The sequence below is a fragment of the Theobroma cacao genome, chromosome 1, assembly GCF_000208745.1.
Source record: "Theobroma cacao cultivar B97-61/B2 chromosome 1, Criollo_cocoa_genome_V2, whole genome shotgun sequence".
Classification (NCBI taxonomy): Eukaryota; Viridiplantae; Streptophyta; class Magnoliopsida; order Malvales; family Malvaceae; genus Theobroma; species Theobroma cacao.
The window spans coordinates 28,618,987-28,640,915 of record NC_030850.1 but is presented as its reverse complement, the minus strand read 5'-3'; the positions used below and the strand labels follow the sequence as shown (position 1 = coordinate 28,640,915).

The 21,929-nt window shown below is 33.9% G+C and overlaps 2 protein-coding genes across 2 annotated transcripts; one reads left to right on the top strand and one right to left on the bottom strand.

Moving 5' to 3' along the window:
* LOC18613218 (probable WRKY transcription factor 21) lies at positions 13,199 to 16,065 on the top strand. Its single transcript, XM_007050335.2, has 3 exons — positions 13,199 to 14,597; positions 14,745 to 14,870; positions 15,559 to 16,065. The coding sequence occupies exons 1-3, from the start codon at positions 13,807 to 13,809 to the stop codon at positions 15,698 to 15,700; spliced, it is 1,059 nt and encodes a 352-aa protein (XP_007050397.2). The 5' UTR covers positions 13,199 to 13,806; the 3' UTR covers positions 15,701 to 16,065.
* On the bottom strand, positions 18,768 to 21,533 carry LOC18613217 (40S ribosomal protein S15-4). Its single transcript, XM_007050334.2, has 4 exons — positions 21,370 to 21,533; positions 21,050 to 21,198; positions 20,889 to 20,946; positions 18,768 to 19,213 (listed from the first exon to the last, which is right to left on the bottom strand). Exons 1-4 carry the CDS (start codon positions 21,370 to 21,372, stop codon positions 18,965 to 18,967), a joined length of 459 nt encoding a protein of 152 aa, XP_007050396.2. The 5' UTR covers positions 21,373 to 21,533; the 3' UTR covers positions 18,768 to 18,964.

Below are 21,929 nucleotides of genomic sequence, written 5' to 3'. Positions count from 1 at the left end.
AACGGTTGCTTTAAGTCCTTGATGTAACTCGTGTGAATTACCCCATGCTTTATTGCTAATGATTATATGCTTTCTTTCCTTTTCTTCTTCTGTGTGATCCTCAAAAGAATAATGCTATCAACATGTTGCGATAAAAGTGTTGATGAGTTTGAAAATTTTGATATCAGATCATAGCTTTTGCCTTTAAAGCTATGCAAAAGATGAATTTATCACTTTGTAAGGACAGTTTTCTTGACCTGATAGCACCTCATAGATTCTAACTCCGTCTCCACTGCAACGTAGGTAAGAGAAAAGCCAAAAATAAAAAATTCCTTCAATTATGAACACTTTTCTCAATTGATAAGTTCTTTACTCTTTAATATAACTAAATGACTTTTTAAATCTTGATTTATTAAATAAGGTCATAAACGTATACATATAAACTTTTAATTTAATGAAAAATTAACAATTATCAAATTCAATATTATTTTCTATCCCGTGATTTAGTTATATAGTTACATGATAATTGATTTGATCTTTTATCTTTCTCATTTTCTTTTTTTGCTCTCATCCTTCCTTAAAACAACATTGTGTTGAAGAGGTTATATAAACCTTCCTATTTTCTTCTTCCTCTCTATTCGCGCCTTCCTTCTCCTTCTCTCTCTCACCTTTGCTGCTTTGTTGCAGTTGGGACTGATGATCAACATCGGCTATCGACAATTGATCATCGATAATCTACAATCAATGACCAACAATCTTGAAAAAGTTGGCTCAATCACTTACTTTTACTTGATATGAAAGGTTCTTATAATACATACAGCCTTAGTAATTGTTGCTAATCAAAGAAAACAGAAGAGCAAATCTCATTAGTTTTCAAAATAGCAAAGAATTAGGAAACAAAAGAGATTTCAAAATAGCAAAGAATTAGGAAACAAAAAGGAGAATCTCGGTAGTTTCCAATATGCCTCCTCAAGTTGGAGCATGGAGATTTCGAATGCCCAACTTGCTAACCAAAAACTGAAATTGTTGTTTTCCCAATGCCTTGGTGAAAAGATCAGCTAATTGATTGTGAGAGGCAATGTAGCGACTGACAATTAAACCTCACTGAATACAATCACAAACAAAATGACAGTCAATTTCAATGTGCTTGGTACGCTCATGGTAGACTGGATTATTAGTAACATGCATAGCTGCTTAATTGTCACAATATAGCTGGATAGGCAAAAAGTGAGAAGCAGTCAAATTAGAAAGTAACTGGTGCAACGAAAGTAACTCATAAGCAGTTGTAGCCATGGACCGGTATTCAACTTCGACGGAAAACAAGAAACAGTGATTTGTTTCTTACTCCTCCATGAAATAGAAGATTTGCCAAGAAAGATAAAATATCCACTTAATGAACGTCGAGTGATGGGGCAACTGGCCCAGTCAGAATCACAATATGCTATAAAGGAAAGATTACTCTGGAAGATAAAATATTCCTTGGCCTGGTGCAAGTTTAAGATATCTCAAGATTCATAGAGTAGCTTGTCGATGCCCTTAACAATGTTGGTGCATGAATTGAGATAAAATATGAACTGAATAGCAAATATCAGGCCTAGTGATTGTCAAATAAATCAATCTCCGAATTAATCGACGATAAGGACCAAGATCGTCAAGTAAGTCGTTATCATCTAAAGCTAACTTATGATTTTGTTCAATGGGAAAATGTACCAGCTTGGAAGCAAGCATACTTGCTTCTCGTAAAATGTCCAATGTATATTTTCGTTCAGACAATGCAATACCATCACGACAATGAGCAACCTCCAATCCAAGAAAATATTTAAGGTTACCAAGATCTTTGATGGGAAACCAAGCCTTCAAATATTGCTTGAGAGCTTCTGTATGTGAGATGTCCTTGGTGGCAATAATGACATCATCCACATAAGCAAGAATAGTCGTGAATGAATTGCCCTTGTGATGTAAAAATAGAGAAGTATCAACTTTGGATTAAGTAAAACCAAACCGTAGAATGGCAGTAGTAAATTTGGCAAACCATTGTCTAAATGCTTGCTTTAAACCATACAGAGACTTACGAAGCCGACAGACACGATCATCACCTGTAGATAAATAACTAGAGGGAGGCTTCACGTACACTTCTTCATTTAAGTCACCATGGATGAATGTATTATGGACATCAAGTTGATGAAGAACCTAATGTTTAACAGCTGCAACTGTTAAAAGAGTGCTCACGGTGGTAAGTTTAGTAACTGGTGCAAAAGTCATAGTGTAATCTAATCCTTCCACCTAAGAATATCCTTTAGCCACAAGACGTGCCTTGTAGTGTTCAATTGTCCCATCAGATTGATATTTAATCTTATATACCCATTTACATCCTATAGCTTTTTTTTCTGGAGGTAATTTTTGTAGTGTCCATGTCTGATTTTTTTTTTCAAGAGCTTCAAGTTCATGCTGCATTGATGCTTGCCATCAAATATCTTTAAGAGCTTGTTTATAAGATATAGGCTCATCATGTTGAGTGATGGCCATAAGAAAACAAGTGTGGGAGGGAGTGAATTTAGAGTAGGAAACAAAATGGGATTAGGGGTAAAGAGTACCTGAAGAAACTGCCTTGGTGTTGGTGTAGGATGGACCTTTACTATTTCCTGGAAGATCAACATGAAAATCATTGAAATGAGCTAGAAACATTTTAATGTGGATTGGGCGAGATGAGCAGTTTTGAATTTGTTGTGTTGGATTCTTTATGGGGTCTACAGTTTCAAAAATTCAGGTTGAGGTACATTATGGATGCTAAAGAGTTCAAGTCTATTTTCAATACTTGAAGGTGAATTTAGAGGCGAAGAGCTATTCTTATCATTTTGTATTTCCTGGTCCATGATGGGTAAGGGAATAGGCATGGCAGTGAAAGGTTCTTGAACTGGCACAATTTGCATTTGATCATGGAATGGAAAAATATTTCATGGAACACAACATCATGAGAGACAAAGATTTGATGGGTTTTCAAATCATAGACTGTAAAGCCTGACCTTATAAAATACTTATTATGACATACATGTGATGGACAGTATGTTTGCATACTAGGAGAGTCTCGAAAATTTACAAAAGTCAGTATTGTACCTAAAGGTACAATAAAGTTGATTTAAGCCTCGAACTAGATCGAATAGAGATTTTATGGTGAAATTGAAAATTTTACAATTCAAGAATGATTTAATATGGTGATTCGGAGTTCGATGATCAATTTGGAGTCAAACCGAAACTTTCACTATCTAGGGGTAAAATGATAATTTTGCCACCTGAGGATAAAATTGAAATATTGGAAGAAGTTTTAGATCAAGATTGATCACATTTGACTCATTGGAGTATAATTTGAGGTTGATAAGTGAAAAAGTTGTAATTTCGATATTTTAGAGTATAGGGGTAAAACAGTAATTTTACGGCTTCAAGGGCAAATCGATAAATTTTCACCCCTGACACTTGTCAAGACCAAGGAATTTTATTCATTATAGAAATGGATAAACATGAGAAATATGTGGTGGAGAATTAAAGAATTAAAAGTCAAATATTTAAAATTTGAACCAATAAGGAAATGCCATGTGTCATGTTTTTATTATTTCATTATTTCTTTATAACAAGGCATAAAAACCAGCCCATTTCTCCCATAGTGGTCAGCCAAACCAGAAGAGAAGAGAAACCAAGGAAGAACAAACCCTAGGTGGGAAAAATCAAAGAGAAAGTGTTGGAATTCAAGGATTTGATCAAGCAAAGGTAAAATTTCTTTGATTTTGCTAGTGATCTACCTTACCCATGCATTTCTCCTTAATTTTCATGGTTGGATTGTATGTTTTCATGGGGCAATCATGGCTGACCGAATGGCTTTGGTGAAAGAAATGATGTTGGAATTGTTTGATTTTGAGTTATGTTGGTGTTTAGAGTTAATTAAGCATGTTTAGAAACAAAACAATAAGAAAAGAATCTATTTTCCCCATGAACCTTCAATGGCCGAACCCTATGTGAAGTGTAAAAGTAATGAATTGATTTTGTGATCAAGTAAATTGGTTAAAAAATTGATGAAATGATGATTTATGGTGAGAAAATAGAATGGTAAAATTTTTAGTGATAGTGCACCACAATGGCCGAAATTTTCAAGAAGAATTGTGAGGGTTGTTAGGCTGAATTTTAGATTATTAAAATTTTATTTAGTGAATTGAAATATTAGAAATGAAATGAAGCAATTTGGAGCCAAATCGGACACAATTGTCATTTAATCGGGTAATAGGCCGAATTAGGTTAGCACCGCATTTAAGCGGTAGTCGGATAAGTTACATATCATATCATGCATATACACCGAGCTTGAATTGATTTTATAATGGTCAAGCATTAATGTGGTGAATTATGTATTGTACATTGTGGATAGGTGGTGAGCAAATTATACTGGTAAAAGTACAGAAATTGTGCTTGAAGATTGGGATTAGGAGTACATCGACTCCTAGAATTGTGAGTAAACTTATTATCGTCTTAATTATCTAGAGTAGTTTTATACAATTGTGTGATTTTATAGAAAATGAGTTTAAATGGTAAATTGCTATGTTTTAGGAGAAATTGTGATTTTATAAATTTTCTGAAAAATTGAATACTGATTTTGAAAATAGAGTAATTGGAGACTGCATGTTTGTGTTTTAAATTATATGGTTTATAGCAATATGTGAGCATGAATGGCAAAGTCGGTATTTGTATCAAAATTATATATACTATGTATTCAGTCTTATGAGGCTAGATTGCGATAAATTACCATTTCATGCAGATAAAGATTTCATAAATCAGGTGGTAGATAAAATAATCCATAATCCCTGTAGTGGAGGTTCTATGGACCAACTTAAGAGAAAGGGCATAGAATCAGATATACCTTACCTCGATCAGAGAGTCGTGTGGAGGATGTCTTTAAAGGTAAAGATTTAAGTGCACTTCACATAGACCACCGCGTGAGAGTGAGACTCAGCCAACGCTAAGGCATGGCTAGAATTTCTGATGTAAAGACATTTAACAACCTTGATGGTCTCGGTCAGATGCCTAGGCCAAGGCATATCTGAGAATGATTTTGGTAGGAGCCAAGTTTTGTGNCACGAGCCAAAGTTTTAAGAAATTCATAAGCCAAGTTGATTACTCGATTTTTATGGATTGATTTTATTTGGTTGAAATGAGTTGAAAGGTAATGAAATTACAGTATGATGATTTATTTTAATTGTCTCCATTTACTCGACTTTAGATAGTTTAGATGGTATCTGTTTACTCACTGGGATTTTATAATCTCACCACCCTCATTTCCTCACATTTCAGGCTCAGGGAATTCCTTAGTTAGCTGACTTTGACAAGGATTTTCATTTGGACTCGAATCGGTAAAGTTGTAGGTTTCCAACTTCCGATGCATTTTTGGTTAGATGTGGGCCCACATGTAGCTGTAAAAGTAATTTTATGATTTGGTTTTTTTGTTTTATAGTATATATGAATATAATTAACTTTTACGCTATAAGAATTATTTACCGATAGCTTTATAAAAATTATTTTACTAGAAAATAGTTTATTTTATTGAATATTTTTATTATATTCAAATGGTTAAATTTTCACTTCAAATGAACGTTTTAGACACTTAATTTGTTTTTAAATCACTAAATATATATTTTTTGCTTACCTACTACATTTTTAACAAGTTTTGAGATTTTTAACGAAAAATGACGAAAATGCCCTTGTGAGCTAGAAAACAATATGTTATGTTCTGATTTGAAAATGACTCGTAATCTTTCAAATTACGATATTTGATAACTATTGCTCACCGGGGAAGTACAAAAATTGATATGAGAGCCTTGTGAGGTTTCAATCGACATTCGGAATGAAGAATATTTGTCGAGGCTTCGCGACGGTTATCATGGGCCCGATGAGGAGTTTCGGGTCTTGACATAGACTTTATATCCCCTTTTACCATAAGGATAACCAATAAAGATGCAAGCGGTAACACGCTCATGAAATTTATCTTTAAACCTAAGAATGACAAAGGCATAATAAAGACATCCAAGGACACAAAGATGTAAGTAATCAAATTTTTGAAAAAATAAGATCTCATACCCACTCTTTCCAAATAAAAGTGGAGTGGGAGCATAGTTAATTAAATATGTTGCTGTCAAGATACATTCTCCTCAAAATTTAATGGGTAAACCTGCTTGAAATCTTAAGGCTCTAGCCACTTCAAGAAGATGCCTATGTTTACGCTCTACTACCCCATTTTGTTAAGGTGTGGAGACACAAGAAAATTGACTAAGAATCCCATTTTGTTTACAAAATTGTTGGAATTGATGATTGGTGAATTCAGCCCCATTATCACTACACATTTGTTTCATAGGGCAACCAAATTGTCGTGTACCATGGCAATGAAAGATGTTAATAAAAAATAGACCTCGATTTTGTTCTTCATCAAATAAACCCATGTAGTCCTAGTAAAATCATCAACAATGCTTAAGAAATAATGGGCACTTGATAATGAAGGAGTATTATATGTACCCCAAACATCACAATGAATTAATTTAAAAGCATTTTGAGTTTTAATAAAACTGGTAGGAAACAACTGATGAGCTTGTTTGGCTCGATGGCAAGCATCATAGTACTTATTCATGGTTGTCACAAATTGAAGATTTAAGTTATCAATTAGAGATAATTTATCAAAAGACAAATGACCAAGTCGTTGATGCCATAAGACAAACCCTGTGTCATAGGTAGAGGTTGTTGAAGCCACATGAATGGTGATTTTTTGAAAATAATAAAGACCATCTCTAAGTTCACCCATGCCAATCAGCTTCCTTGTTGCTAGGTTCTGTAAAGCACAAAATGAGCTGCACAGTTCAAGGTTTTGGTTAATTTACTTAGGGAAATAAGATTGCAAGCAAAGGAAGGTATATAAAGAACATGGCTTAGTTTAATAAGAGGATTAAAAATCATATCTCCATATGACTTAGTTGAAACAAAAGAACCATTTGGAATTTTTACATGAGAATCAAATGGAATATTTCTTTCATTGGTCATGATACTCTTTTGGCAATTCATGTGATTTAAAGCACCTGAATCAAGAATCCATTCAATTTTGTCATTAGACAAAGCGATAGCTTTACGGCAAAATTAGCCACAGGATTTATGTTATGGGTTTTCTCAAGATTAAGCAATGATATGAGTTGTGTGTACTATTCCTTGGAGAGACCATTGATTGGTGACCTAGTAGAATTCTTTGTTGTCTCCATGGTTTTTGTATTTTTTGCTGATTTCCCATGAACTGATTTAGATTTGTCTTTCTCCCACTAGTTTAGATATTCATGTAAATCAAAACATATTTTTTTTTGGAATAGTCACAATACAACTTTGAGGTATCTCAGATTCCAGGCATAACACGAGTACTAGCAGATTTAGTATTAATTTTAGAGACAACAAACACAACACTTTCTATAGTAATTGTTCCTCTTGATGCAACAACCTGTTGCTGTCGTTCTTCTTATGTGACAAGCACATATACTCGCGTTAAGGAAGGTAACAGATCTGTGTTAAAAATTTACGATCGCACTACACCATATTTTTCATGTAATCCTATCAAGAATTGTTGAACTTTTTCTTTCTCTTTTTCAGCCACAAGAGCTTTGGCAACTCCACATATACACGATGGGATTTGGGAATAAGTGTTATACTCATCCCAAAAGCCTTTCAACTTTGTGTAATAAACAACCACTGATAAATCTTTTTACTGTGTGTTCACAATATCCATTTTCAATTTATGCACATAGGGTGCATTCCCTTTAGAAAAAAGCTCTTCCAAGTCGATCCACATCTCTCTGACAATATTGAAATATGCCATACTGTCATGAAGAGATGGATGAAGAGAATTGAAAATCTATGAGATAACCATGGAATTACTTTTTATGCAAGTTGCCGCATCTGGTGAATTAGGTGTAGGGCGAATGAGGATTCCATCCACAAAACCAAATTTATATTTGGCCAATAATGCATTTTTCCTGGCTTTACGACATGTTGTATAATTTTCTTCTTTGAGAAGGCACGAAACCAAGGTTATGCCTGGGTTATCAGATGGATGTAGTGTATATGAAGATAGAAAATCATATGTGTTTTGGTGGGTGTTTTGATTGATGATTTGGGTATTTATAGATGCAGAGTCATTGCTATTTTCTTGGGCAATAGTGATGAGAAGAAAGTAGACCCTAGTACTTCTGCCTTAATACCATGAAAAAGTTGGCTTAATCACTTACTTTTACTTAATATGAGAGGTTCTTATAATACATACAGTCCTAGTAATTGTTGCTAATCAAAGGAAACAGAAGAGCAAATCTCGCTAGTTTTCAAAATAGCAAAGAATTAGGAAACAAAAGAAGAATCTCGGTAGATTCCAATAAATCTACAATTATATTTTGTCAAATTTTGAGTTATAAGTTTTGGATTCTACGTTGTTAGCTACCTCATGGGTATGCATCATATGTCATTTGAGCATAAAATATTAATGGTTAAATACACAAATAAGTTCTCGAATTATACTAAGAAAGTCAATTTAATTCTTATTTTTTTATTGTATTCAAATGAGTTTTTAAATTTTTATTTTGAATCAAATAAGCCTCTCACACTAACCGTTAACTAAGTTCCATAAGTCAATTGTACAATTAGTAATTTTTGATGACACGTCATCTTCCATGTGGCATTTTGATGTGTCATCTTGATGACGTCAATGTGACGTAGTAAATGATGTGGCATAAAAAATTATTGATTAAGAATTAGGTTTTTTCCGTTTTACTCATTTAAATATAAAAAATTATTGATTATGGATTTAAAACAAAATTAAAAAAAAAAACCTAATTGTTTCAAGCTGATCATCATTGTTTCTTAACTTATTACCATTTTCTTAATTGAAGCAATCATTCCTAGAAGAAACCTTCACTTTCTTTAACATTCCTTAAACCCAACATACCTTATAGTTAGAATGTCCTCTCTCTGTCTGTAATGTTTATTCCTCTTTTAAAAATCGTTCTTTGGGTAATCTTGAATTTTCAAAATTTGTAAAAAGATGTGGAAAGAGAATTTATTATTGTTAGTAAATAAAATATAACACCATTAGCTTTCCCTTATATATTCTAGGGAAGAGAAAAATATTAGATTTTCTTACAGATTCTAAGGAAAAAAAGAGAGGATTTGAATTTCTTTTATTGTGGATCAATACCGTGTGTCTTTGCTAGTTTTAGTATTATAAACGTTGTGTGTCCTACCTTTAGTCTTTGCGTTTTTAGGTATTCTCGAATTTCTCTACATTAACTTTCAGTCAAGCAACAAGGGCTTCAATCAAACTAGAAAGGTTGGATTAGGTTTTTTCGTTATGAAAGATGGATAATAATCAGTTAAGAAACAATAGTAATAAGTTTGAAATAATTAGTTTTTTTTTTATTATTTGTTTTAAATACCTAACCAATAATTTTTAGACATTTAGAAAGGAAAAAACTCATTTTCAAGTCAGTAATTTTTAATACCACATCCTTTATCACGTGGTATTGACGTCAATGTCATGTGCTAGATGATGTAGCATAAAAATTGCTGATTATACCATTGACTGATGGGAGTTAATCAACAATTAATGAGAGAGACTTATTTGATACGAAATAAAAATTTAATAATTTATTTAAATGCAATAAAAGAATAGAGTTTAAATTAAATTTCTTCATATAATTCAGAAACTTCTTTAAGTATTCAGTTAATATTAATTAACATTTTATCTGATAATAATTAATTTTTCATTAAAATTAAAAAATTGTTTTGGGTACAGATCAAAGTTTAAAAGCTTGTTTAGGTACAATAAAATGTGAAAGCTTAGTTGAAAAACTAATTATAATTTAGGGATTTCTTTCTACTATTTAAGTTGAAAAAAAACTTAAAGAGAAAATAAAGATAATCAATTTCTGTCTTTTTTTTTTTTTTTTCATGTTTAGATTGAAGAATAGAAAACTGCAGTTAATTTCATAGAATCTAGGAAAAAAGAACAACACGCAATTAACTTCATATGATTAGGAAAGGAAAGTTTATTATGTACAGATAGTATACCTTTGGACTTACTCCTAGCTAAAAGAAAATGATGCATAGTGACAATTTATTTCGTATGCATAAACAATATTATTAAAATTTCGAATAAGTTCTCAAAATAAAAATAAAAAAAATCTATTTACATCAGTGTAAATCTTTTTTAGTTTATACGTTTTCTAATCAATAGCATATAAAAAGAATGTATTTACCCCGTTTTGACACAATGAAATTAAAATATTGAGTTAAGAGTAAATAGACAATGAGGCCTATTGGAGGATTTATAACATTAGATTGCAATGCAAAACTATATAATTTGTGAATGCAACATTGTTTAGGATTCCCAAAACATATTGTTAAAACAATGTACCAATTTCCATGGATGTTAGGTATGGAGAATTTAAGAATCAAGGGAAGTCCTCAAAAGTCAAAAGGGGATAAACAATACCTTGGTTCCTCGCAAGAGCATTTGTCGAAAATCAGGCAGCAATTGTGATGGAAAATAGGTCAGGTTTGGATAGAATAACTTTTCAAACATATTGGCCCCGTTTTGAGTATCATCCGTCGTTATCAATGAGACTTTAATACGTTGAAACGTATTTTCTTCTTCTCCTTCTTCTCTCCGCCATAAAGATTAACAAATGGCAGCTGTATCTTATTCCACTCATTATGTTGACGATTCAATTGGTCGAGTTCACTGGATAATGGCATTAGTTTTTCAGTCCAACATTTGGTTCATGAACACAATTTCCAGGATTTTGTACTTCTCTTCATGCTTTTATAGCACCTACTTATTTTTCAAGCCACATGATTGAGGATAAACCATAAAAAAAAATAGAGACATACCTACAAATAATGTAATTATATATATATAGCACAAGTTATAATTATATAGTTATATATGTTTTTTTTTTCATTTAAACCATGTGAAATAAGAACAATATATCATGAATCAGAAATAGTAAAAACAAGATCACATTCTCCACCTTCATAGCAGCAGTCATTTCGATGTTGGAAAGACACAAGAAATTTAGGGGCTCTGAATTTCAAGGGTTAAGATGATTATGCACTTTGAAATGCATGAAATGTTGAAACTATATGTCTACATCGTGCCTTTTATTATGTTTTCTACCCTGAGGTAAAATAAACCCTGACAGTAATTGGTATACAGTTACTGCCATCGTTTTCTGCCCTACATTCTTCATTCTGCTAGTCGTTTTTTCCTTTTCAAACAAACTACTACAATTTGCATATATTGTCCAATTTTAATTGTAAAATTGGTTAATTAATTTTATTAATACATTCAAATATTGGGCTCAATAATTTTATATTATATACAATATTCCTTTAATTAAGTCAATTATAGTTTTGCTGAAAAGGAAATGACCACATTGTTGCTATCATAGCAAATCCTCCATAAATAATAATCAGCATTTAAACAAACGCATTTCTAAAGGGCACAATAGTAATTTAAATATACAGGATGGGATGCCCCGCTTTCAGGCCTAATCCGAAATCTTGGAGTGGAAGTTCTTCCCCATTAATAAAGCCTTAAATAAATGTTAAAAGTACACGATTACCCCAGGCCCCCTAGCGTAATAAAAGAAGCCCACGGGACGGAGCAGAATGGGAAGTCAACGGCAGCGGGACCCACGCGCCTGTCAGTCACCGACCTCCGCGGTGCTACTGTTCTCGTGGCGCAAGTTAGCAGTCCGCCAAGAGCGTTTGGCGGTCAAAGGCAGCACCACCACCACGTTGGGTTACGTGCCAGACTTTAGGGGCGAGAACGTACACACGTGGAGAGACTCGATTGGGTGAGTCCAACAACGGCTATTTAGGATGCGGCTCCCGAGTACCTGTCTGGGCCCCACTTAGGAGGCGGACATTTTGATAACAAGAGGAAGAAAGGAAAAATAAAATAAAATAAAGTCTCGAAGCAAAGTAAAAAACAACCAAATAGTTTACAGCCTTTTGGCCCTCTGGTTACTCTTGCTTTGTTTTGTTAGTATATTTTTATTTTTATTGAAAAAAAAATTGGGAAAGAGACTGTGGGTTGGTTTTGCTATGTCCACTGAATTGAAAAAGTATTATTATTTTTCTTTGTTGTCGTTTTGCTTAACCTTTTTAACAACCACTTGGGGTCATTGACCTAAATTTGACTTAATAAGTTAGAATTGGGTTTATCTTAAGAAAGCAAAAATCTGCCAAAAAAGATTAGATATTTGCATTGTATGCATTCCTCTATATATGTAATAAGTAGTAGGAGTAGCACTTTTTCATGGGATTCTATATGTAATAATTAAGCTATCAAAATCTATGCAAATTCAAAAAAGGTTATGAGTAAGGGTCATTTTAGAAAGAGGCAAATGTCTGCTGCACAATGAATATGTATCATTTGTTTTCTGTTTGCTTTTATGACTTGTTTTATCCAAGCTAAATTTTCAAAAGAAGAATGGTCGCATAGCTTTTAACATTCTTCCACCTTGAACTCGTAAAAATAATATACACATATCTTCAAACGTTGTCCTTTAATGGGAAAAAAAACGTAATTGACTTATGGTCAATCTTTAAATATCATTCTGTCTTCATTTCCATTGCCATTGGGTATAAAAGAAAATGGAGGATGCGTGACTCTTTAAGATGAAGATGGGTGGTATCCATCGTTTCCACACCATAAAACAACTTTAGGAGGTCAGCTGGCAACTTTAGGAAAAATTTACAACAACCTGAGGTAAATAGTAGAGTAAAAAGTTAAAAACAAGTGGAAAGTAAGTCTAAAAGTCTCAATTCTTGACCAGCTTCTCAACAACTCCTGCAATTTGCAGTACAAGACAAAGCAAGAAACTTCAAAGCACATCTGGTTCTGGTAGAAGTAAAAAACTGGAGCTGAAATGTTTAGTCATATAAAAAGAATATTTAATTAAAAAAGGAGGGTGGAAGGAAAGGCACTAATTAAAGCCAGAAATGGCAGAAGAAAAAAGAATAAACCAAGGTCTTTGCTTGGGACCCACCTTCAAATCTGTGACAGAGACGGCAGTTTCATTGCCTCAGCTCCTCTTCTGCTGCTCAACATCCCCTCTATTTATTTAAATCTCTCTCTCTCTTGAATTTCTTTGTTCTACTTTCTCTCTCTACAATTTTGTTTTATGATTATATTTTTAAAATAATATTTGTAGAGTAGTATAATAGGAAGAAAAGAAAAGATGGGAGCTTTGTTTTGTTATGGCCGTTTGTGAATTCTCTCAAAGGCACAAACAAAGTCTTCTCTTTCACACCTTTCAATCTCAAGAAAAACATGGGAAGAAGAATCTAGGGTTTGACAACACCAAGTCCAACAAGGTCTGGTTTTTTTGTTTTTGGTATTTAGTCCTTTGTTTTCTCCTAGTGAAATAGTTGTTCCTGCTTTCATCCTTGTCTGTCTTTCTTTTTCTTTCTTTCTTTGTTTTAGTCAGTTTTTACAGGCCCTGTTAAATCTGATCTTCTTCGCCTTCTCTGTTTGAGAAAAGGAAAAAAAATGGCCTTTTAAGCTAAATTTTGTTCAAATTCTGTTGAAAGAGTCCTTTTTGGGTCTTTGGGTGATCTGAAAATTGAATTTTGAGGATGGCCCTACTTTTTTTCTTAAAGATCTAATATTTTAGTAAACTTAGCTGTTTCTATGGTATTTTTTGCTTTAGGTAATTTGGGTTTGGGGAATTAGTTTTTTTTTTTTTTTTTGGGTTTGGGAGTACCATGGAGGAGGTTGAGGATGCTAACAAGGCAGCAGTAGAGAGCTGCCATAGAGTTTTGAGTATTTTGTCTCAGCCTCAGGATCAGGTTCACTATAGAAATTTAATGGCTGAAACTGGGGAGGCTGTTTTTAGGTTCAAAAGAGTAGTTTCTCTTTTAAACGCTGGTTTGGGACATGCACGAGTGAGGAAGCTAAGGAAATTACAAACACCTTTTCCTCAGAGCATCCTTTTGGATAATCCACACCATACGGCAACTGATTATCCATCCAAGAATATGCAGCTTGGTTACCATGAAAGCTCAGTTCAGGAATTGAGTTCACATGCTAAAACTTCTCTCTATTTAGGAAACCCATCTTTGGAACTGAGTTCAAATGGGAAAAACCCTCTTCAAGTTGCGCAACAAGGGCCATCCGGGCACTACCTGTATCTCCAACAGCAGCAGCTGCAACAAAGGTTACAGCTCCAACAGCAGCAGCAGCAGCAACAGCAACAACAACAGCAGCAAATGAAACATCAAGCTGAAATGATGTTTAGGAAGCGTAATAGTGGCATTAACTTGAATTTTGATAGCTCTAGTTGCACACCTACCAGGTCATCGACTAGGTCATTCATTTCTTCCTTGAGTATAGATGGTAGTGTAGCTAACTTGGATGGTGGGAGTGCCTTCCATTTAATTGGGGCGCCTCGATCCTCAGATCAGGGTTCCCAACCGAAGAAGAAGTGTTCTGCTAGGGGAGAAGATGGGAGTGTCAAATGTGGAAGTAGTGGTAGATGCCACTGCTCGAAAAAGAGGTTAGATTCTCTTTCTCCCTCTTTAGTATCTCTATGAAATTATGCTTTTCATATTAATTCTTATAATTGCTTTTTTTTCCTTTTATGGAGAAGGGGACTGATCTAGTTTTAAACTTTTTTCCTTAATTGCTTGCTCTGTGTGGGCAGGAAACATAGAGTAAAGAGATCAATCAAGGTGCCTGCTATCAGTAGCAAGCTTGCTGATATTCCTCCTGATGATTATTCATGGAGGAAATATGGGCAGAAGCCAATCAAGGGTTCTCCTCACCCTAGGTAATGGTCATCATCTTTTTTATGTATCAGACTTAGGTGTGACATATTGTTTGTGAAATTTGGTGTTTGCCCTGCCCAGTTTGCTTGTGACATTTACAAATTGACGTGCGTACAGGAATTTTTAAATTGAAACTTGTGAACTCAATCATCTTAGTGTCTGTTATCTGATTATCACTTCCATTAGGAGAAAGTGTTACAGATTTGAAGTTGATAGAAGAAGAACATTTCCCCCCTTCTTTTTAGTAAACATTGTTGCAAAACAATCATTTTATTATGTAAACCAAAGTGATGTCAGCTACTCTCCATTAGATAGTAATAGTTCATAACTATGCTTTTACTGCACTGAAGGAGTGCCTTAGTCCCGTGATATTAGAAGGAAACTATCAAGCCTTGAAAAATTTCCACCCATGGTGAAGTGAAAGTTAGATGATGCTGAGAGGATGAAGAGGACTTAACCTCTTCCTTTCTTCTAGCAAGCATTTCACATAGTGTTTAAGATTTTGATTCTCTTTTAATCTTTCCTCACAGCAGGGCCAAAGCTGAATTAATTAGTATTAATTGAAGTAGAGATGCATGTACTCTTTTATTTCTTTAGTGTTTAAAGGAAGCTTGTGAATTTGATTTGCATTTAGTGGAATCCTGTCTCAATTGATCGACTTAGGAGGCTTTTTCTTTTAAACCGGTGCAGGGGATATTATAAATGTAGCAGCATGAGAGGTTGCCCTGCAAGGAAACATGTGGAGAGGTGCTTGGAAGAGCCATCCATGCTTATTGTTACCTATGAAGGTGAGCATAACCACCCAAGGTTACCCTCACAATCAACAACATAGATCTCACTGGAAACTTTTGTAAGATCGCTTCAAGCCTTTGGATGTTCAATCAGTTACCATTTTAATGGTTGGCTTGACTTGCTCCTGTACATATTTTGCATGGTTAAAGCATGGGATATATCGGAGCAGTTTGTTTTTGTTTTTCTTTCTCCTTTTTTAGGCTTAGGAGGGTTGGCTTTCCAAGCCTTTTTAACAATTTGGCAGCCGGCATTAAGCCTAGTGCTGGACCAAAAGAAATTGTAGAATTGGGGTTTAAACTGTAAGAACTCTTCCATCTTTCATGGCAATCAATGCTTGAAAGGAGTTGAACCTTTTGATGTGAATGAAATGCCATCAGTGCTGCCCAAGGTGGTGTTGGTATTGGAGGTTGTGGGGCTGCATATCTCTTGTCTGTAACACGCCTTTAATTGGAATTTATTCTACAAGAGGCTTGCTTGCTGATAAATGGGGGCGTGTCTACGCGTTAAAATCTTTGGAATCAAACTAAAATTGTCGAAATTTTGTCCAAGTGTAAAGCGTTGGTTACAATTTTAGTTTTAGTGACAATTCTGCAACCCTTCCAATCAACAGGATTTGCATATACAGCTGGAAACTCTGAAATGATATATGACCAGTGTCCGAAAGTGCTGAGTTAGAATCCAATTATGTATTATGGTATGGTTCTGAGCTTGTTGAACCAATCGGTTTCCACTTTCCATTTCTTGTTTGTTTCCTCTGACGTGAAGAATTATTGAAGTCAAATTCTAGCGAGCCCTTGCAACAAGGCATGTGAGTCATGTACGGCTCACCAACATGGACAACATGCCTTGACACATTGCAGTCGCATTCTTCTTCCTTTGTCATTACTCAGTCCCAAACAAAGACAGGAAACTCTCACTGACCTCCCTAGTTCTCTACTTTGTTTCAAGTTTCAAGTAGTAGCCGTGGCACAATAGTAGAATTTCCATTGCATTCTAAAGTATGGGATTAATTATATTATTATATAGTATATAGTTTGGAGAATCTTTGAATGGATTGGAAGGCACGTATATGATGGCAGTCAAAGTCTCACCTTAGGTTGAATTTGGTTAAGGACTCGATGTTTCAAACACTCGTAACGATTGCAGCAACCTTAGGAACTAAGTAAGATATGCTTAAAAGGTAATGAGTTGTGTCGAGCTAACAATTTGTTGGTTGTAGACTGGGATCTTCAATCAGGAGAGTCAACCTGTTAGGTAATTACATGATGACGTAAGGAATGTGAAATAAAAAGATGTTTACCAAGTCTGGTTCTCGGCAAGTAGGCTTTCGGAGTCTATTTGGGTACAACGATTGCACTGAACATAGAGCATAGAACATTTTCAATTTGTTTGTTAGATGACCCCAAAAGTTCCCAATTTTCTCTTCAAAAACAATAAAACTAGGTTTAGGGTTGATAGTTAACACTACACAAATATGATTTTAGGGTGAGTCGAGAGAGTTAATTTGTATTATCCGTTGTGTAATAAAATGGAATGTGTTACAAGAGTGATTACAGCATAATAGCCTCTTTGGTCTGCATGGGTCAACATCTCCTGCTTTGAGGAAAGGGGTTTTAAATTTGTGGCAGGACTTTTAAAAGAAAACCCCAATTGCAGGAGGAGAACGGTGGTTAGGCTTTTTTAGATAGAGAGGAAACTGGCGGCAGAAGGAAGGGGAAGAGAAGAAACGAGGAAAGGGAAAGAAAAGAAAGAGGAAGCCACTGCCGGAAAGGCTTAGGCCAACAAGGGCAACGGTGCCGGGGACTGACTAATGGAGAGAGGGTTTAGAGAAAGGGGTTGGCTGCTGCCAGTGGAAGAAGAAGAAGAGAGCAAAAATGAAGAAATGGGAAAGGGTTGGCAACTAAGGTTAGGTTAAAATTAAAATCAGTGGTTTTATGAAGGGTACAAAAAAAAAAAAAAAGAAGTGGGTTGGATTCATCCAAGTCCAACCCAGTTCAGGTTAATTTATTTTTTTTATTTGTAATTTCTTTTTTTATATGTGAATTAAAATTATGAAAATAAGATAAGAATAAAAAGTGAAACAATTTTTTTGATAAGTAATAAAAAATGAACAATTAATTGAATAAAATTGATAATGACTTATCAAAATTATTGAAGGATCCCAAAATTATTTTCACAAGGTGAATTAATTCAAAATAATTATAAAAGCATAAGATAATAAAGTAGTAATTAAAATTGAAGATAATTTAGAAAATTTCATCATTAAAATTAAAAATATTTTTATAAGTTCATTTAATTTTGACTTTTAAAAAATTTTCATTTTATTTTAATAATTTTATTGTATAAATTATGTAGCTTATCAATAATTATTTTATAAATATTATATTTTCAAAACATGAATTTTGTTTTGCTATTAGAATCATGTAATTAAAAAAATATGATTATATCAACATTAGCATATATTAAGATATAACAAATCAAATGTTTTTTAAAAAGTTTATTTAAATAAAAAATGTTGCTTAGTAGGACATCAAAAAATATTTTTAAAATATTGAATTTTTAAAAGAATTATCTTTAATTTATCATTATTACTATTACTTATAATATTTTTAAATTTTAAATTTATTATTATTATTATTATTATTTTTTTTTTATTTATAATATTATATAATTTAAAATTAATTTTAATAACAATTCATCGCCCACGCGAGGGGCACCACTCTAGTAATAATAATAGTAGTAGTAATAGATTTTCTTTTTCTCAACTCTCGTTAGATTGGATTTGATAAGAGACATTTTCTCGCCACTCTTCCAGCAAAGAAGATTTGATTCAATGTTAAATGTTGAGTGACATTTAAAAATTCATTCCTAATGCCACTTTGAATGTTAAATATATCCGCCACCGACTTATGTCTCTCTTCTCTGCTGATTTTGATTATCCTTGCGTTGATTTTCAAGACTTTTATGTTTCTTTAAACGTTATTTCCCTTCATATTATTCGCTTTCATGATGCTTTTGTGCAGATGGTACGTTCCTAATACTTAATTTCATTCACGTTTATTTGAAGACTCTGCACTATTTTGTAAAAATTTAAAAAGCCAACCAAAAAACTAAAAAAAAAAAGGCTTAATTTTTACTTGAGTATATTTGGGGGTGCAGAGGAAAGAAACGCAAAGCTTACTAAGTCTTGCTCTAACCTGACTACTCATCGTCAGAAAAGTAGCAGCACTAAACACACTGATCAAAATTAAATTAACAAAAAACAATTCCAGTAAGGCCAAGAATGAAGGCACATGCAGAATCTTCACTTAAGTGGAATAAACCTGGAGGAATGGGTGGCACCAATACCAGGCCTCCCGTGCTTCACAGGCTTGTAGCTGATGGAGAATTCAGCCAAATAATGGCCAATCATTTCAGGCTTGATTTCCACTTGATTGAAGGTCTTCCCATTGTAAACACCAATAACACTACCAATCATTTCGGGAACTATAATCATGCTGCGGAGGTGTGTCCTTACAGGCTCAGGTTTCTCACCAGGTGGGGCCTCCCGTTTCTATTTCAATACAGCATAACAACATTTCAGTGTATGGTGCTATCTACATTCACTTCAGTCATCAAACTTCATTGCCAGGGAAGAAAACAGTTCAAGCCAAATTTTATTGTAAATCACACATCATTAAGATATCCTGATTGACGACATATAGTGCTATCTACATTTACAGGCAACAAAACTGCAGCCAAAAATCTTCAAGCGACCAAGATGGTAAAGATGATGGTGCCGAGTAACTAAAAGGGCATAGGAAAAGGAAAGATAATAATGAAATGATTTTTAAAAATAACACATGATATCAAAACATGGCAATCAATAGCCGCTACCATTATAACTGCATTACACTTTTAGCACCTAGTCAATTTCCATGCATAGCCAATGGAGGTTCAGATCTGTCATCAGCATATCAAAAAACAGAAAACGGGGGCAGGGGGCGAGGTGTAAAGGGTGGCAAATCCAAATTACTATTATTGCTTGTTTCTGAGAGGACTAGAACTGTAGGACACTAAAAATATGTCCCAAAACCAGACCAGCATAATTCCTACCACTCTGGATTTATTTGTGCAATGAAAAACACCATCAAACTTTTCAGACTCAGTCAAATGTTGTAATGCCATTTACCAACACTTCCCTCAATATCTCATCTTAGGTATCAACTTCATAGCAACTCTTTTAACCAAAGAAAAGGGGGAAAACGAAAATTGAGCTTTTCAGCGGTTTGACAATTAGCTCACAGCAATGTTTCGAAAAACAGATGTACAAAAATTGTGCTGCTTCATGCTACACTCATTGCTAAAGATGGAAATGTCATCATATTGTGGAGGTACCTTTACATTTCCTCATCAAAAAATTGAATTGAAACTCAATACGACCAATGCTACCCTCTTATAGCTAGCAGGCTTTTTCTTATGTTTATTGATTTCTTTAATAGTAACCGTAAATCACCACCAACATCTAAAACGGTCACATGTTTTCCTTCCCAACAACAATAAATTCACAGCCATTTAACAACCCTAGGTTATTCATTCGTTTGCCTGGTTCAAATAGTAGAAGAAGCTTTGCAAGACCACGTTTTCCATACTGATATCACGATCAATCAAACCATCCCTTTAGTCAATATAATTATGAAAATCAACTTAATGTTCTAACAGAATAATAATCAACCATTTATACATAACTTCTCCCACAAGTGAACATGCAAAAATATTACATTGAAAAGATGGCATAACCAGTTTCCCAACTGATTGCTTGCGAAACACCAAAATCTATTATGCATACACATCAAGACAAAACAAACTAGAGGAGAAAAACAATTGGTGCATTGATAAACTTAAAGGAAATATGCTACCAAACAGAGTTGAGTACAACAAAACTGGTTTAGATGAGCAATCTAAACAAAGTGAAGAGAAAGCATCTCGTAAGAATTCTAAAACCTTAGATATCATCAATAAGATTTTGCTATATCTAGTTAATCTTATGAAAGAACAAAAAAACCAATTGCAACACTATATTACAGAAAGAATAGGAAAAAGTTATCCAAAATCATAAGCATTTCGCGTTTCTAATGATAAACATCACAAGCAGTATAGAGCAAGTGCAAATCCACACAGAAAAAGAAAATCTCATAAGAATAGTTTAATTCCTCATACAGTCGAAACGATGGATAAAAAGCACTCACCGCCTTACGCAATTTCTTGATCAGAGCCATTGGCTTTCTCTTCAAACCTCTCTGAAACCTAAAAAGAAAAAAGATAACTATCTTATTTTACAAATTAAAGGCAATAAAAACAAGCTTAAAGAAGAAAGGAAAATCTAATAGGGATGATAGTGAGATGTAACCTTCGGCGAGCACGAGCGGGGAAGAGCTTGACGAGCTCATCAGTGGACATATCCAAGAGAGCGTCGAGATCGACACCTCTGAAACTGAACTTCTTGAATGTTCTCTTCTTCGGTATCCCTGGGGCAGCAACATCGGCAACCACATCCGCCTAATTAAAAATGAACCCAAAAAGAGAGAGAGAGAGAGAGAGAGAGAGAGAGAAGAAAAGATATTGTTAAGACAGCACTTGGATCCAGAGAAAATTGAAGGAAACGAACTGGAAAATGCAGTAAAATTGAATGTAAAGAGAGATAAGTAGAGTGAGAGATGCTAGCAAGACCATGGCTAGAGACGAAGCAGTGAACAGCACAAAAATTCCTCAGCCGCCGGAGCGAGGGAGAGAGAGTCTGCAATTTTAGGGTTTGGGAATTGCAGTGTGAAATTTATAGCATAACCGAAATGGAAACGGGCATTTTATTCGAGTCACCCCGATTGGATCCGAATGGATTAAGGTCGACAAATTTTCCTCTTTGACCCTTAACCCGGCCGTTCTTTTGTTTTGATTCATTTTTTTAAAATGAATTTTCTTAAGCTTTGACACGATAATATCAAGATTTATAAATATTTAAAGTGATTAAATAATAATTTAAAGATTATAATTAAAAAATATTATTCAACTTTTAATAGTAAAAGTATTTATTATAAATATTATTTAATCTTAATAAATATTTTCAAGTTATAGTATTGCATACTTTAATACAAATCTCTTGATTTAGAAAGTACATTGAAACAATTAATTACTATAATATGGATTAATATTATTTCAATTTTTTAAAACTATGAATTAATATTTCTTGGCCAAAAAATAAACTATGGGTTAATATTATTTTTTTAAACAAG